The sequence below is a fragment of the Sphaeramia orbicularis genome, chromosome 12 (genome assembly GCF_902148855.1).
Source record: "Sphaeramia orbicularis chromosome 12, fSphaOr1.1, whole genome shotgun sequence".
NCBI classification, from domain to species: Eukaryota; Metazoa; Chordata; class Actinopteri; order Kurtiformes; family Apogonidae; genus Sphaeramia; species Sphaeramia orbicularis.
Genome location: NC_043968.1, coordinates 11,644,566 through 11,661,109, shown reverse-complemented (window position 1 = coordinate 11,661,109; position 16,544 = coordinate 11,644,566). Strand labels below are relative to the sequence as shown.

Here is a 16,544-nt window from a genome sequence, read left to right as displayed (position 1 = left end):
CTGTGTTTTAATGCGAGACATAAATACAGAATGGAGTAAAGTAAAGGTGTGGTTCGACAGAAATAAATTATCACTAAACCTGAACAAAAGCTTTATGCTCTTTGGGAACTCCAGAAATTAATTGAAAACATGGATTCAGATACAAGGGGAGAACACTGAAAAAGTTCTAGGGGAGACAATTAAAGACAAAATCAGTTAGAAATCACATGTCAAGCACAAACAAACCGAAGAATCAAGAGCATCACTGTGTTAACCCTTTATCAGCAAGGGACTATTTTTGGTGGAGCAATAAAAAAGATCCAAAAGAATAGATTTTTCATACAGTCTTATGCTGATGAAAAGCTACATTTTTAGACTGTCATGTGGAAATGGAGTGGGATTAAATAAATTACACACTTTTTAATATGCACAATGAAGTCATATGTTGTTTTCGTGTATATGTATCAGTTTTCAGGTTTTATTTCTAGGCACTAAGGCAGGATTTTTTTTTGTGTTTATGTTGCATATTCAACATAAACTGAACTGAATATATTTGTTGTGATTGTACTGAGGTCTCTACAGTGATATGATGTTTGTGGTGAGTGGTAATACATTGATTATGGTTAATTAGTTTATCAAAACATCTGCAAAGCTTCTTTTAACCCATAAAGACCCAGTACTACTTTTATAGCAGTTCCCATATGAATTTTCCTCATTTTATCACCATTTGTTCTACTATTTTACTCTGTATTTTGCATATTTAAGTGAAAATCAGGTATTTTCCTATATTTAAAGTACTGACCATGTAGATGTTAATAAAAGTTATGATTAAATTTGAAGGTTTTTATATCAAAAACAGAGAAAACTGCAGAAAAAGTGACTTTTGCAATAAAATCTATCATTAACTGAACTTCAACCAAGTGTCTTTTATAGCAGTTCCAACCAGTACTACTTTTATAGCAGTTCCCATAGGAATTTTCCTCTATTTATCACAGTTTGTTCAACTATTATGCTCTGTATTTTGCATTTTTAAGTGAAAATCAGGTATTTTCCTATATTTAAAGTACTGGTCATGAAAATGTTCATAAAAGCTCAGATTAAATTTGAAAGTTATTATATCAAAAACAGAGAAAACTGCAGAAAACATGACTTTTTCAGTAAAATCTATCATTAACTGAACTTAAACCAAGTGTCTCCATTCATGTCATTGATCAAACTCCATGGATTTTATTGGTGACGGTGTTTCTATGGTAACTATGGAGCCTCTGAACGTCCAAATGGGTCCTATCTGATGACCATGAAAAGATGACAAACTGTATTTTATACCAATTATTTACATGTATTGATGAGATTAATGAATCAACAGGGATTAAACAGTTTAGATCAGTAGATGTTTTTCACCATTTGTTCAACTATTATGCTCTGTATTTTGCATTTTTAAGTGAAAATCAGGTATTTTCCTATATTTAAAGTCCTGACCATGTAGATGTTCATAAAAGCTATGATTAAATTCAAGGGTATTATATCAAAAACAGAGAGAACTGCAGAAAAAGTGACTTTTGCAATAAAATCTATCATTAACTGAACTTAAACCAATTGTCTCCATCTATATCATTGATCAAACTCAGTGGGTTTTACTGGTAACAGTGTTTCTATGGTAACTATGCAGCCTCTGAACATCCAAATGGGTCCTATCTGATGACCATGAAAAGATGACAAACTGTATTTTACACCAATTATTTACACGTATTGATAGGATTAGTGGATCGACAGGGATTAAACAGTTTAGATCAGTAGATGTTTTTCACCATTTGTTCTATTATTTTACTCTGTATTTTGCATTTTTAAGTGAAAATCAGGTATTTTCCTATATTTAAAGTCCTGACCATGTAGATGTTCATAAAAGCTATGATTAAATTCGAGGGTATTATATCAAAAACAGAGAAAACTGCAGAAAAAGTGACTTTTGCAGTAAAATCTATCATTAACTGAACTTCAACCAAGTGTCTCCATCCATATCATTGATCAAACTCCATGGGTTTAACTAGTGGCGGTGTTTCCACGGTAACTATGCAGCCTCCGAATGTCCAAATGGGTCCTATCTGATAACCATGAAAAGATGACAAACTGTATTTTACACCAATTATTTACACGTATTGATAGGATTAGTGGATCAACAGGGATTAAACAGTTTAGATCAATAGATGTTTTTCACCATTTGTTCTATTTTACTCTGTATTTTGCATTTTTAAGTGAAAATCAGGTATTTTCCTATATTTAAAGTCCTGACCATGTAGATGTTCATAAAAGCTATGATTAAATTTGAAGGTTATTATATCAAAAACAGAGAAAACTGCAGAAAAAAATGACTTTTGCAATAAAGTCTATCATTAACTGAACTTCAACCAAGTGTCTCCATCCATATCATTGCTCAAACTCAATGGGTTTTACTGGTAACAGTGTTTCCATGGTAACTACGGAGCCTCAGAACGTCCAAATGGCTCATATCTGATGACCATAAAAAGATGACAAACTGTATTTTATACCAATTATTTACACGTATTGATGGGATTAATAGATCAACAGGTATGAAACAGTTTAGATCAGTGGATGTTTGGGTCTTTATGGGTTAATTCCTGGTCCTGGATGTCACATATGTCCAAACTCTTCAGTCCTCAGACATGTTGAAGTCATGCCATCGCAGTGCTTTGGTCTGTTTTGCTCTTCTGTCCACATACAGTGTTGAACGGCGTCCACTAAATGCATTTCTCTTGTGTGTTTGCGGTCTCGTCTGTGAAGGTCACATGTAGAGCCGGATCCTTAGGACACACCGGCAGTTCTTTCAGCGTCCTTCCTGGAAACGAGTCCTCCATATCAGTCTGTTTTAGACCCCTGTGAGGCCCCTGGTTGACCTCCCGGAGCCTCTGTAAAGTCTCCACAGCTGTCGGACCGGAGCCTCCCTTGGACTCCAGTCGTAATGAGCCCAGCCTCCCTCTGTGTTCCTCAGACGGGTACAGGTAAGTCTGCGACGTGGTCACCATTTCCTGCAGCTCACGTGACACCAGAGACGGCGAATCCCGAGACACGATGGAGGAGGACAGGTGGCCGTCCACGCAGCGGAAATGTCCTCCTCCCCTTCGCCCCCGGCCGCCCATTTTACAGAACAGACACTTGATTTTCTCCATCAGTTTGAGGACCACAGTCTTTCTGAGCAGGATGTAGATCCAAGGGTCTAAGATGGGGTTGATGGAGGCCATGCGGATCGCCAGCAAGTCTTTATTCAGCCCTGACGACTCTTCCGTCTGGTTACTGTACAGCTGGTTCACGAAGATCCTCCACTGAGACAAAACAACACGATGGAGGATATTTTTTAATCATTACAACAGTGGTTTCCAACCTTTTCTGGCTCATGACCCCATTTTAACATCACAAACTTCTGGTGACCCCAGACATTCAAAACAGAGACTTTTTTTTTTTTTTTTTTGCTTTAACCCTTTCATGCATGAATTATGAGAAACTTAATCAAGACTTTTTTTCCTGAGTGATTTTCATTCCTCTTAGGGTACAAGTGTCAAACATGCAGCCCGGAGGCCAAATCTGGTCCGCCAAAGGGTCCAATCTGGCCCTTGGGATAAATTTGTGAAATGTAAAAATTACACTGAAGATATTAGCAATCAAGGATGTTCAATCTAAAGTGGTTCAGACCAGTAAAATGCTATCATAATAACCTATAAATAATGAAAAGAAGCTAATTTTTCTTTTTTTTTTTAGTGTCAAAAAAGTCAAATTACACAAAAATGTTTACATTTACAGACTAGCCTTTCACAAAAAATATGAATAACCTGAAATGTCTGTAGAGAAGTATGTAGTATTTTAATAATATTCTGCCTATTACACTGGTCAACAACAAATTTATTGTTGAAGTTTTTTGAGCTGATTTAGGATCATTTTGGTGTGCTGAATCCAAAAATCACATTAATTTTGCTCAATCAGGTCAACTTTCTGAACTATGCTACATATTGGCTTTTTAACATTTTTGCTTACATTTATGGGCATTTTCACATCATATGATACAAAATTCGTTCATATTTCTTGCAATAAACGAGTTCTGAAGATTTTACTTTTACCAATTTATGATGAATGTTTTTTTTAATATTACAGGTGAATGAAATGGCTTCGACTAGAAGATCTTGCAAAAATAAGCCTGACGTATTCTGCTACATCTGCGGTGAATACACCATTGTACCTAACAGGAATCAAGTCACAAGTTTCATAAAGTGTGCTTACCAATCTTATTTTGGTATTAATTATTATATTTTGTGAGAAGATCAAATTTTTCAAAATCAAATTAGCAAAAAAACCTGACCTGATTGAGAAAAACAGATGTCATTTTTGGATTTAGCGGTGCAAAATGGTCCGAATTCAGTTGAAAAAACCTAGACAACCTGCAAAAAACAGTTTTTTGTAACCCAGTGTTATCAGTCAAGGATGTTCAATCTAAAGTGGGTCAGACCAGTAAAATACTATCATAATAACCTATAAATAATGAAAAGAAGCTAATTTTTCTTTTTTTTTTTTTAGTGTCAAAAAAGTAAAATTACACAAAAATGTTTACATTTACAGACTAGCCTTTCACAAAAAATATGAACAACCTGAAATGTCTGTAGAGAAGTATGTAGTATTTTAATAATATTCTGCCTATTATCAAATGTTTTGTGTATTTGTAGATCCACTATGATCTGTAAGTTGTGATGCACATGTATAAATGATAAACTGAGGTGTAATATTGTTAAAATTATACGTATTTTTCTTAAGAATTTTAAGGTTGTTCATATTTGTTTATGTTATGTTCAAGTACGGTTTGTAGATTTAAACATTTTCATCACGGAATTTGACTTTTTTCACTCAAAAACATAGAGAAAACTTTGGAGTTGATAATATTTATAAGTTCTTATCCCATTATTTACATTATTTTACTGGTCCAGCCCACTTTATTTCATATTAGGCTGAATGTGGCCCCTGAACTAAAATGAGTTTGACACCCCTGTCTTAAGGCATGGACCCCCCACCCCCCAAAAAAAACAACAAAACAAACAAACAAAAAAAAAACCAAAACAATGCGATTGAATTTTTTTATGAACCTATTTTTCATGGAGTTACAAAAATGTCCACTCACCTGGACACCATGTGTTTAATATTAGAAACAAAAAAACATGTATATACTGATATACTGTGTGAAAACTATGAAATAAAAACATGTTTAATGCAGCTAATCTGATGTTTTCTCACATTTTAACACACTCTAATACTAGTTATTACTCACTTCATGGAGATAAAATGCAAAACAAAAAAAAAACCCAACTTTTTGTTTAACCCTTTCATGCATTAATTGTGAGAACCTTAGTCAAGATTTTTTTCTTCAGTGTTTTTATTCCTCCTTACGCATGAAAAAAACAATGCGATCGAGTTTTTTTTCTGTGGAGTTACAAAAATATCCATGCATTTAATTGTTGAAGTAAAGAAATGTGTTTAAAACCCAATATCACAGAGGGATATGAAAACAATGAAATAAAAACATGTTTAATGCTGCTAATCTGATGTCGTCTCACATTTTAACATATTCTAATGCTATTATTATGAAAAAACCTAGACAACTTGCAAAAAACTTTCTTTTGTAATCCAGTGTAATAAAATGGGGTTGTAGTAACTGGTTAAATCAAGTATTTTACTTGTGTCTCGGTGAGTCTCTCTACCTCAGTTATCTACTGTACATCTGGAACACAAAGTTCAGTTACAAAATGATGAAAATAGAGGATGTAGGCTGTGCACACAAACACAACTCACACCACTATTTACCCTGCAGGTTTGTGTCAATCATTTACTTTCAAGTGAAAGATGGACATTATTCCTTGTTTGTTTTGATTCTGTTTCCATTTCAATCATTACTTTTTTAACCCATGAAGACCCAGTGCTACTTTTGTGACAGTACTCAAAGGAATTTCTCTCTAGATTTAACCTTTTTTAAGTGATTTATCACCATTTCTTATCACATTATCCTCTGTGTTTTGCATGTTTTCAGTGAAAATCATTAATTTTCCCTTTAATTAATGTACTATTCATGTACTTGAATGTAGATGTTCATAAAAGCTCGGATTAAAGCTGAGTTATTATATCAAAAACAGATAAAACTGAAGAAAAAGTGACTTTTTCAGCAAATCTCTCATTAACTGAACATGAACCAAGTGTCTCCATCCACTGTCATTTATTAAACTCCACTGGTTTTACTGGCGAATCAATGTTGTAGAAGATGATGGTGTTTCCACGTTTACTATGGAGCCTCTGAACGTCCAAATGGGTCATAAATGAAGACCATGAAAAGACAGTTCTGTTCTACTCAAAACTACTGTTTCGTGAAATACACTCAAAAATCAGTTTTCTTTTACATATTTGAATTTTTTGCATCTGAATTTTTGGCATTTAATTTTTTTAATTCTAAATTTATGAACATAGTTGAATTCAGAGACAAAAAATTCAGATCACACATCCGGGACACCAAGGATAAGCAATCGATTCTATCTCAAGTCAAACCGACAGGCAGCCAATCGAATTAGGTTAGGTTGGTCATGTGACACTGATGCAGGAAGACGGTCAGCGCGGATGTGTGATCTGAATTTTTTGCTTTTGAATTTTTTGCATCTGATTTTTTTGCTTTTGAATTTTTTGCATCTGATTTTTTTGCATCTGAATTTTTTGCTTTTGAATTTTTTGCATCTGATTTTTTTGCATCTGAATTTTTTGCTTTTGAATTTTTTGCATCTGATTTTTTTGCTTTTGAATTTTTTGCATCTGAATTTTTTGCTTTTGAATTGTTTGCATCTGATTTTTTTGCTTTTGATTTTTTTTGCATCTGATTTTTTTGCATCTGAATTTTTTGCTATTGCATTTTAAATACATGTTTCTTTGCTTCAAAAATTAAACACATTATGTCCAGCTGAGTGGACATTTTTGTAACTCCATAAAAAATAGGTTCATTAAAAAAAAAATTCAATTATTTGTGTTTTTTTTCATGCATAACGAGGAATAAAAACACTCAGGGGAAAAAAAAAAATCTTGAATAAGGTTCTCATAATTCATGCATCAAAGGGTTAATTTGGACTTTGGATGATCATGCGTATTGGAAACCCTCCTCCATTATATAATAATCCAGGGGGGTCCAACTCATTTTAGTTCAGGGGCCAGATGCAGTCTAATCTAATCTAAAGCGGGCTGGACCAGTCAAATAATATAAATAATAGGATAACAACTGATAAATAATGTCAACTCCAATGTTTTCTCTATGTTTTTCAGTGAAAAAAAGTCAAATTCCTTAAAGAAAATGTTTACATCTACGAACTGTACTTGAACATAACATGAACAAATATGAACAACCTGAAAGTTCTTAAGAAAAATATTTGCAGTTTTAATATATTACGCCTCAGTTTTATCATTTATACATGTGCATCACAACTTACAGATGACAGTGGATCTACAAATAAACAAAACATTTAATAACAGGCGGAATATTGTTAAAATCCACAGAGTTCAGACGTTTTTGTTCAGGTTATTCACATTTTTTGTAAATTTTTTTTTGACCAAACCATTTTAACTTTGTTTTATCGTTCCTTTATTGAGTCTGTTTTATCTTTTTGCCTGGTGGCGTGGTTCGGTCAGACCTCAGTTGCAGAGAGAAACTCATTGAATCAAATAGTCAGATGGTCCAGTCGCCTGATTGGTGAGTCTCAGTCTTGTCCCGCCTCCCTGTCCACTAAACAGGTCCAGAGGATGGTTTCATCAGTTCTTAATAATGACTCCCATCCTTTACCAGGTGAATTCCAGCTCCTTTCCTCTGGACGGAGGTTTTTAGTCCCAAGGTGCAGGACACAGCGTTTATAAAAACAGCTGTGTTCCTGTGGCCGTCACTGAGTTCAATAAAAAATAGTGACATTGCACTTTATTAACTTATTTTAGCTATTTATACTATTTCTTTGCTCTATTTATCATTATTGTGACTTCAAATTTTAAAATTTTATGTTCTTATCGTGGTCTTTATCCCAGACTATTTTTTATCTTGTCTGAGTTTTTATTGTGTTCTATTGCATCTTGTTTTTATTTATTTGATCTTATTTATTTATTTTATTCTTTTACTTATCCACGCTGCTATACTGATGAATGGTGGAACACTGAACACTTTTTGTCCTGTCTTTTTGTTTTGTCTGTAAGCTTGATCAAGTACCTGTCTAACACGTTCAACGTATGTCTTGTAGTAATATCAAAGCAATCACCTAGACTGAAAAAAAATCTACCTACAGGTACAAATAAAGTAACCTTGAACCTTGAACCTTGAACCTTGGCTAGTCTGTAAATGTAAACATTTGTGTAATTTTACTGTTTTTACACTAAAACAAAGGGGGAAAAAAAATGGTTTTCATTGGTTATTATGATACACAGTAAAATCGCCAGTGTTTATATAACACTTAAAGAGTTAATTTTAACACTACCTCAGTGAACATATGGTCCTGATCTACAAAGTGTAAAATTTACACTGAATATAGAGTTACATTTCCAGAGTCAACTTTACTCTAGTAAGAGTTAATATTTGACACAACACTACACTTATTAGTGTCAATCAAGTTTTACACTATGTGAGAAGTAACACCCATAGTGTTATTGACATTCAACACTGAAGAGTTAAGTGTTAAGAAATAACTTGTCCAGTGTTAAACCTACTTCACACTAAATGTTGATAAATAAATTACTTCAAAGAGTGTTGCTTTTTACCTGCCTCCCAACAGTGTTACATATGATGTACTATAGTCTCAGTGTCTGCAGGGGCCAAAAAAAGTTACAATTATTTCTGTTCCCAATTTATTCCAAGTAAAAATGAAATATTGCAATTAAAAGTAAACAGAAAATGACATGTAAAATGAAAGCCGCCGACCCGATATCATGTTATCCACTTGAAATTCGGTATTTGAAAACACGTACCTAACACTGACAACGACGAAGTAACTTTATTCTTGCACACAGATTCTGCGTGGATGAAATAGCAAAAGCAAGAGTTTATTTACACAAACTTACCAACGCAGTTTTTCAGTGCAAGGAAGATGGCGACACCAGAGTCCAACTTCTCACACAGTTTGAGCACAGAGGTAGGTGGGCGGGGCTTTTCAGAGTCATTATTTTTTAACACTGAAAGGCATCTTGCTCTTATTGGTGTTGAATTAAATTTGAGAGTCAATTTATTTTAACACTGAATATATGACACTGACTGTGTAAAACCTCTTTTAACCCTCCGGTATTCCGTCCAGCTAAGTCCTGACTAAGCACCAAGTGCGCCTTTTTGGCACACTTGTGGAATAATGTCAAAAAAAATTTCATACAATTTGTTTTTAATTCTTTTACACTTGTTTCTATTTCATCAACTGAGCCGTAAATAAAAATACCAAATACTCAATAATTGTCACATTTTTTAACCCTTTAAATGCTGTGTTTGTAATGTAAACAAACCATTTTTTTTATGCAACAAACAGAAAAAAAACTTTTTTTTTTTTTCAATATACTACATAAAAAGTGGATCACACACTATTTGATTTTTTTCATCCTGGCATATGTCAATGATTAACTCCAACACTGGTTAATTTGCATTATTATTTTTGGCACTAGGTCAAATGTTCAAAAATACTAGCATCTGTCACCAAGTGTGCGTAAAATGCACACCTATAAATCCAACTATTAAATATTAAATATTGATTTATTTTTCTGCTCTAATTTGATTTTATTTTTGTAAATCAAGGTCAGCCCTAATCATACATATCAAATGGAAGAAATAGTGCGTTTTAGGCACACTTCGGAGACAGATGCTAGTCTGGTAATTTTCTTTTGTTTACAATGTGCACATTTTAGTTGGTGGACAGAATTTTAAAGATCATGCAAAAATGAACAACTTTTGAATTCTAACCTTATTTAAATTGTGAAAAATAATATGAAGTTTCTTTTAACATAAAGTGCAAAGTGTGCGTAAAAGGCGCACCCGGATACCGGAGGGTTAACTCCAGTTATTTTCACCAACACTGGAAGTTATCTCGTTAAATTTTACTCTGTCCATTGTTGGAATAACTCCGAACTCCGACTTTGACACTGCATTTTTTACACTGGCAAATTTACTGTGTAGTATTTTACTGGTCTGCCCCACTTTAGAATGAAATGACCTAAAATAAATGTAACATCCTTGATAGTTAATACCATCAGTGTAATTTTTGCATTTCACAAATTCATCCCACGGGCCGGACTGGAGCCACAAAACATTTAGTAACAGGCAGAATATTGTTAAAATTACAATAATTTCTATTAAGACATTTCAGGTTGTTCATATTTATTCAGGTTATTCACATTTGTTGTAAAATGATAGTTTGTAAATGTAAACATTTTCTTGTAATTTTACTTTTTTACCCTAAAACCAAAAGAAAATATGCGGTTTTCATTATTTATAGCTCATTATGATACTATTTCACATTCTCACTCACTTGAAATCGAATTGGTCTGTATGTGGAACCTGAATGAAAATCATTTTGACACCACTGATTGTTAATATCTTCATGATAATTTTTGGCATTTTACAGTTTCATCCCATGGCCCGGATCGGACCCTTTGGTGGGCCCGATTTGGCCCCCGGGCCGCATGTTTGACACCTGCGTAATAACACTGGTCATCAACAAATTTATTGTTTAAGTTTTTTGAGCTGATTTAGGATCATTTTGGTGTGCTGAATCCAAAAATCGCATTAATTTTGCTCAATCAGGGCAACTTTCTGAACTATGCTACATATTGGCTTTTTAACATTTTTGCTTACATTTATGGGCATTTTCACATCATATGATACAAAATTCTTTCATATTTCTTGCAATAAACGAGTTCTGAAGATTTTACTTTTGCCAATTTATGATGAATGTTTTTTTTTAATATTACAGGTGAATGAAATGGCTTCGACTAGAAGATCTTGCAAAAATAAGCCTGACGTATTCTGCTACATCTGCAGTGAATACACCATTGTACCTAACAGGAATCCTGTTAGAAAATGATTTTTTTTTCTCTTAAAACCTATTTTGGGTGAGAACTATATAAAAAATCAACTGATAAAGTCACAAAAATGTAATCAATTTTGGGAGAAGATCAAATTAGCAAAAAAACCTGACCTGATTGAGAAAAACAGATGTCATGTTATTATCATTATTTTTTTTTTAGAAGAAAATTTTCAATCGCATTGTTTTTTTCATGCCTGAAGAGGAATAAAAACACTCAGGAAAAAAAAATAAATAAATAAAATTGGATTAAGGTTCTCTTAATTCGTGCATGAAAGGGTTAATGTGTCAATACTCACCAGTAACGGTATTGAGCAGATGAGGATTACTACAGAGGTCGCTATAAGCAGGATAACCATCTGTATTTCTGCTCCTGCTAATCTTCCAAAACTTCGTCTGAGATCTTGCAAAAATAAGCCTGACGTATTCTGCTACAGTTTGTAACACTAAATAAATGCATCCTGTTAGAAATTTTTTTTTTTTTTTTTTTTTCTCTTAAAACCTATTTTGGGTGAGAACTATATAAAAAATCAACTGATAAAGTCACAAAAATGTAATCAATTTTGTGAGAAGATCAAATTTTTCAAAATCAAATTAGCCAAAAAACCTGACCTGAGTGAGAAAAACAGATGTCATGTTTGGATTTAGCGGTGCAAAATGGTCCTAATTCAGTTGAAAAAACCTAGACAACTTGCAAAAAATATTTTTTTTGTAACCCAGTGTTATTATTATTATTTTTTTTTTTGTTTTTTTTTTTTGTTTTTTTTTGTTTGTTTTTTTTTATAATATATCTTTTACATTTTTTAAATTATCCGGGTTTTTTTTCCAGAAGAAAATTTTCAATCGCATTGTTTTTGAGGAATAAAAACACTCAAGGAAAAAAAATTGGATTAAGATTCTCATAATTCGTGCATGAAAGGGTTAATGTGTCAATACTCACCAGTAACGGTATTGAGCAGATGAGGATTACTACAGAGGTCGCTATAAGCAGGATAACCATCTGTATTTCTGCTCCTGCTAATCTTCCAAAACTTCGTCTGAGATCTTGCAAAAATAAGCCTGACGTATTCTGCTACAGTTTGTAACACTAAATAAATGCATCCTGTTAGAATGTTTTTTTTGTTTTTTTTTTCTCTTAAAACCTATTTTGGGTGAGAACTATATAAAAAATCAACTGATAAAGTCACAAAAATGTAATCAATTTTGTGAGAAGATCAAATGTTTCAAAATCAAATTAGCCAAAAAACCTGACCTGAGTGAGAAAAACAGATGTCATTTTTGGATTTAGCGGTGCAAAATGGTCCTAATTCAGTTGAAAAAACCTAGACAACTTGCAAAAAATATTTTTTTGTAACCCAGTGTTATTATTATTATTATTATTATTATTATTATTATTATTATTATTATTATTTTGTTTTGTTTTTTTGTTTTTTTTTTTTTTTATAATATATCTTTTACATTTTTTAAATTATCCGGGTTTTTTTTCCAGAAGAAAATTTTCAATCGCATTGTTTTTGAGGAATAAAAACACTCAAGGAAAAAAAATTGGATTAAGGTTCTCATAATTCGTGCATGAAAGGGTTAATGTGTCAATACTCACCAGTAACGGTATTGAGCAGATGAGGATTACTACAGAGGTCGCTATAAGCAGGATAACCATCTGTATTTCTGCTCCTGCTAATCTTCCAAAACTTCGTCTGAGATCTTGCAAAAATAAGCCTGACGTATTCTGCTACAGTTTGTAACACTAAATAAATGCATCCTGTTAGAATTTTTTTTTTTTTTCTCTTAAAACCTATTTTGGGTGAGAACTATATAAAAAAAATCAACTGATAAAGTCACAAAAATGTAATCAATTTTGTGAGAAGATCAAATTTTTCAAAATCAAATTAGCCAAAAAACCTGACCTGAGTGAGAAAAACAGATGTCATTTTTGGATTTAGCGGTGCAAAATGGTCCTAATTCAGTTGAAAAAACCTCGACAACTTGCAAAAAATATTTTTTTTGTAACCCAGTGTTATTATTATTATTATTATTATTATTATTATTATTATTATTATTATTATTATTTTGTTTTGTTTTTTTGTTTTTTTGTTTTTTTTTATAATATATCTTTTACATTTTTTAAATTATCCGGGTTTTTTTTCCAGAAGAAAATTTTCAATCGCATTGTTTTTGAGGAATAAAAACACTCAAGGAAAAAAAATTGGATTAAGGTTCTCATAATTCGTGCATGAAAGGGTTAATGTGTCAATACTCACCAGTAACGGTATTGAGCAGATGAGGATTACTACGGAGGTCGCTATAAGCAGGATAACCATCTGTATTTCTGCTCCTGCTAATCTTCCAAAACTTCGTCTGCGCCGGAGCTCCGCTATGCGCCTCTGGTCCGTTCCCAGAGAAGTGCGCCGGATATAGCGCTTGTGCATGAGGATGAGCGCACCGCACACCATGACGTTACAAATGACAGTGGCCAGAACGATGACCGAGTTAACACCTGCGTATATCAGATTATAAGTCATGACCGTTGTGCTTTTATTCTTCCAGTCGATGAAACACCACGTCTCCGGTTTTTGGAGCGTCACCTGTCCCAGTCCCATACTGGGCAGTGCGCAAAAGAAGACATTAACGACGCAGATGGCCAGAAGGATGAGCGCAGCCAGTTTTTGGTTGACGTATTCGTTGTAGAAATACGCGTGGTTTATTGCCAAGTATCTTTCCACTGACATTGCGAATAAAATACTCAGTTGAGCCAAAAAGAAGAAGAGCAGGATGAAGCCGGAGTACTGGCACAGCGGCTCCCCCCCAGGCCAGGAACCCTTCATGTAGGTGGCGATGGTGACGGGACTGGCCAGGGTGGTACCCAGGAGGTCCATGACTGCCAGACCACACACCAGCGTGTAGAAAGTGGTCTCCTTTTGTTCTTTGCGTGATATTCGGAGAACCACGATGGCGATGACATTACCCACCACCCCAAAAATGAACATAATGGATGGAATGGTGGGGGGCTGAAACCTGCCCTGCGTTACCGTGGTGTTGTTCATACTTCAGGGTCTCCTTTCACTCTTTGGACTCCAGAACTAAAGACGCTCCTCTCACTCCAGATGCGCTCGTATTTCTTTGACATTCTCCGGGTTATTCAGCAAAAACGCACATCCATTAGTTTCCAACTTGGTCTTTTACGCACAGAATTAGAGCTCCGCATTCCCGTCTAGTTCTGATATCAAATCACAATGAATTAAAAAAAAAAACAATAAAGGAAAAGTTGCTTTGGGGTTGTTTTCACGTTGCTGTCACACTTTGAACTGACAGGGGAGTTTCTTTTTTTGTGCTTGGACCCTGAACGCAGCTCCTCCTCTGCGTTGAATTGAACCAGTCAGATGCCTCACATTTACGCGCAGTTCATGTGCAGCCGTGCGTAATGTGCGGCAGACAATAACACCACCAGGGTAGAACAGGTTAAGTCCGGCATTATTAAGGATTCACACACCTCCTCTTGAAGCCAAAAAAATCTTCAATGAAGTTAAAAAAAAATAAAAATAAAAATAAAAATAAAAATAAAAATAAAAATAAATAAATAAATAAAAATAAAAATCTTGAATTAAGAAAAAAAAAAAAAAAAAAAAACTTCAATTGGATAAAAAAAAAAATCTTGGATTAAGCCAAAAAAAAAAAAAAAAAAAAAAAAAAAAAAAAGAAAAGACAAATTTAGAATTGACAAGTTAATTTTTTTCTGTTTTAGTGCAAAAAAATAACATTAAATTATGAAAATATTTACATTTACAAACTATCCTGAAACAATAAAATGTGAATAACCTGAACAAATATGACCAACCTGAAATGTCCAAAGAAAATTCAGCACAATTTTAACAATTTTTCTGCCTGTTCCTCAGTGTTTAGTGTCTTTGTAGATCTGATCTATAATGCACATGGACAAATGATAAGTTGAGGCATAATATTGTTAAAATTGCACTAAATTTTCTTACTTTTTTTAATTTGAATTTCAGTTTTTTCAGTTTTTTCTTTTTTTTTTTTTTGGATAGTTTATAAAAGTAAGTATTTTCATAATTTAATGTTTTTTTTACACTAAAACAAAGACAAAAATTTGGAGTTGTCATTATTTATAGGTTATTATGTTATTATTTTTCTGGTTCGGCCCACTGCAGATCAAATTTAGCTGAATATGGAACTGAACTAAAATGAGTTTGACACTCCTGGTCTACATGTATTGTGGTTATCACTTGTGCTCGTGCCAGTTAACGCCTTGTGGTGAATTAACGCGTTGGATTTGTGCGCAACAAGGTGTGTGAATCTTTAACCCTTTCATGCATGAATTATGAAAACCTTAGTCAAGATTTTTTCTTAAGTGTTTTTTTCCTCCTTAGGCATGAAAAAAACCATGAGATTGACTTTTTTTTCATGGAGTTACAAAACTGTCCACTCAGCTACACCATGGATTTAATTTTTGAAGCAAAGAAACATGTATTTAACACCCAATATCAGAAAATGATATGAAAACATTTTTGATGCTGCTAATCTAATGTTTTCTCACATTTTAACATATTTCAATACTAGTTATTACTCACTTCATGGAGAAAAAAAACTATATATAAGATATGAAAAACCTTTGTATTACCTTTGTAGTTCCCAAATTAAGTTTTCTCTCTACAGTATTTAACATTTCTCACCATTTATTGCAATATTATTCTCTTTATTTTGAGTTTTTTTTCTGTGTAAATCATGTATTTTCCTATATTTAATTTACTGATTATTTAGATGTTCATTAAAGTTCACAGTAAATTCAAAGGTTATTAAATCAAAAACAGTGAAAACTGAAGAAAAAGTGACTTTTTCAGTCAAATAGATCATTAACTGAACATCAAAACAAATGTGTCCATCCACTGTCATTTATTAAACTCTGTGGGTTTTACTGGTGAATCAATGTTGTAGAAGATGACGGTGTTTCCCTGTTCACTACGGAGCCTCTGAACATTCACATGGGTCATATCTGATGACCATAAAAAGTTGACAAACTGTATTTTACACCAATTATTTACGTGTGTTGGTAAGATTAATGGATCAACAGGTGTTAAACAGTTTAGGTCAGTAGATGGTTTAGGTTTAGGTTGATGGTGGGTGTTTATGGGTTAACATAACTAATAACCACCATGGGTTTGTGGTTTTCACAGTCAAAAACAAAATGTCCATACCACAGATGTATTTCTGGTGTTTTATTCTCAGGTTTTGCATGCAAACAACTATTAATGCCTATTTGCTGCCTCTTCTGCTCATCCTGTCATCCTGGCTGATGGACTGACTGACTGGCAAAAAACCACAGGCCCACCCAGTTGCATGCTGGTCTTCCTTGGTGCTGCCTATTTATGTCTGCGTACCCACGGTCTAAACCAAAAAGAAAAACAAAAGGTGCTAAATATTAAAGAATGAAAG

The 16,544-nt window shown here is 33.5% G+C and overlaps 1 protein-coding gene across 1 annotated transcript; it reads right to left on the bottom strand.

Moving 5' to 3' along the window:
• Positions 1–2,492: 2,492 nt before the first annotated feature.
• ptger4b (prostaglandin E receptor 4 (subtype EP4) b) lies at positions 2,493–14,383 on the bottom strand. Its single transcript, XM_030151126.1, has 2 exons — positions 13,358–14,383; positions 2,493–3,317 (listed from the first exon to the last, which is right to left on the bottom strand). The coding sequence occupies exons 1-2, from the start codon at positions 14,138–14,140 to the stop codon at positions 2,736–2,738; spliced, it is 1,365 nt and encodes a 454-aa protein (XP_030006986.1). The 5' UTR covers positions 14,141–14,383; the 3' UTR covers positions 2,493–2,735.
• Between the last annotated feature and the right edge of the window lie 2,161 nt (positions 14,384–16,544).

Coding starts and splice junctions, on each gene's coding strand:
- ptger4b (XM_030151126.1), bottom strand. CDS start 14,140: ATGAACAACACCACGGTAACGCAGGGCAGGTTTCAGCCCCCCACCATT. Junction 3,318..13,357: donor TCTGCTCAATACCGTTACTG/GTGAGTATTGAC, acceptor GTTTTGTCTCAG/TGGAGGATCTTCGTGAACCA.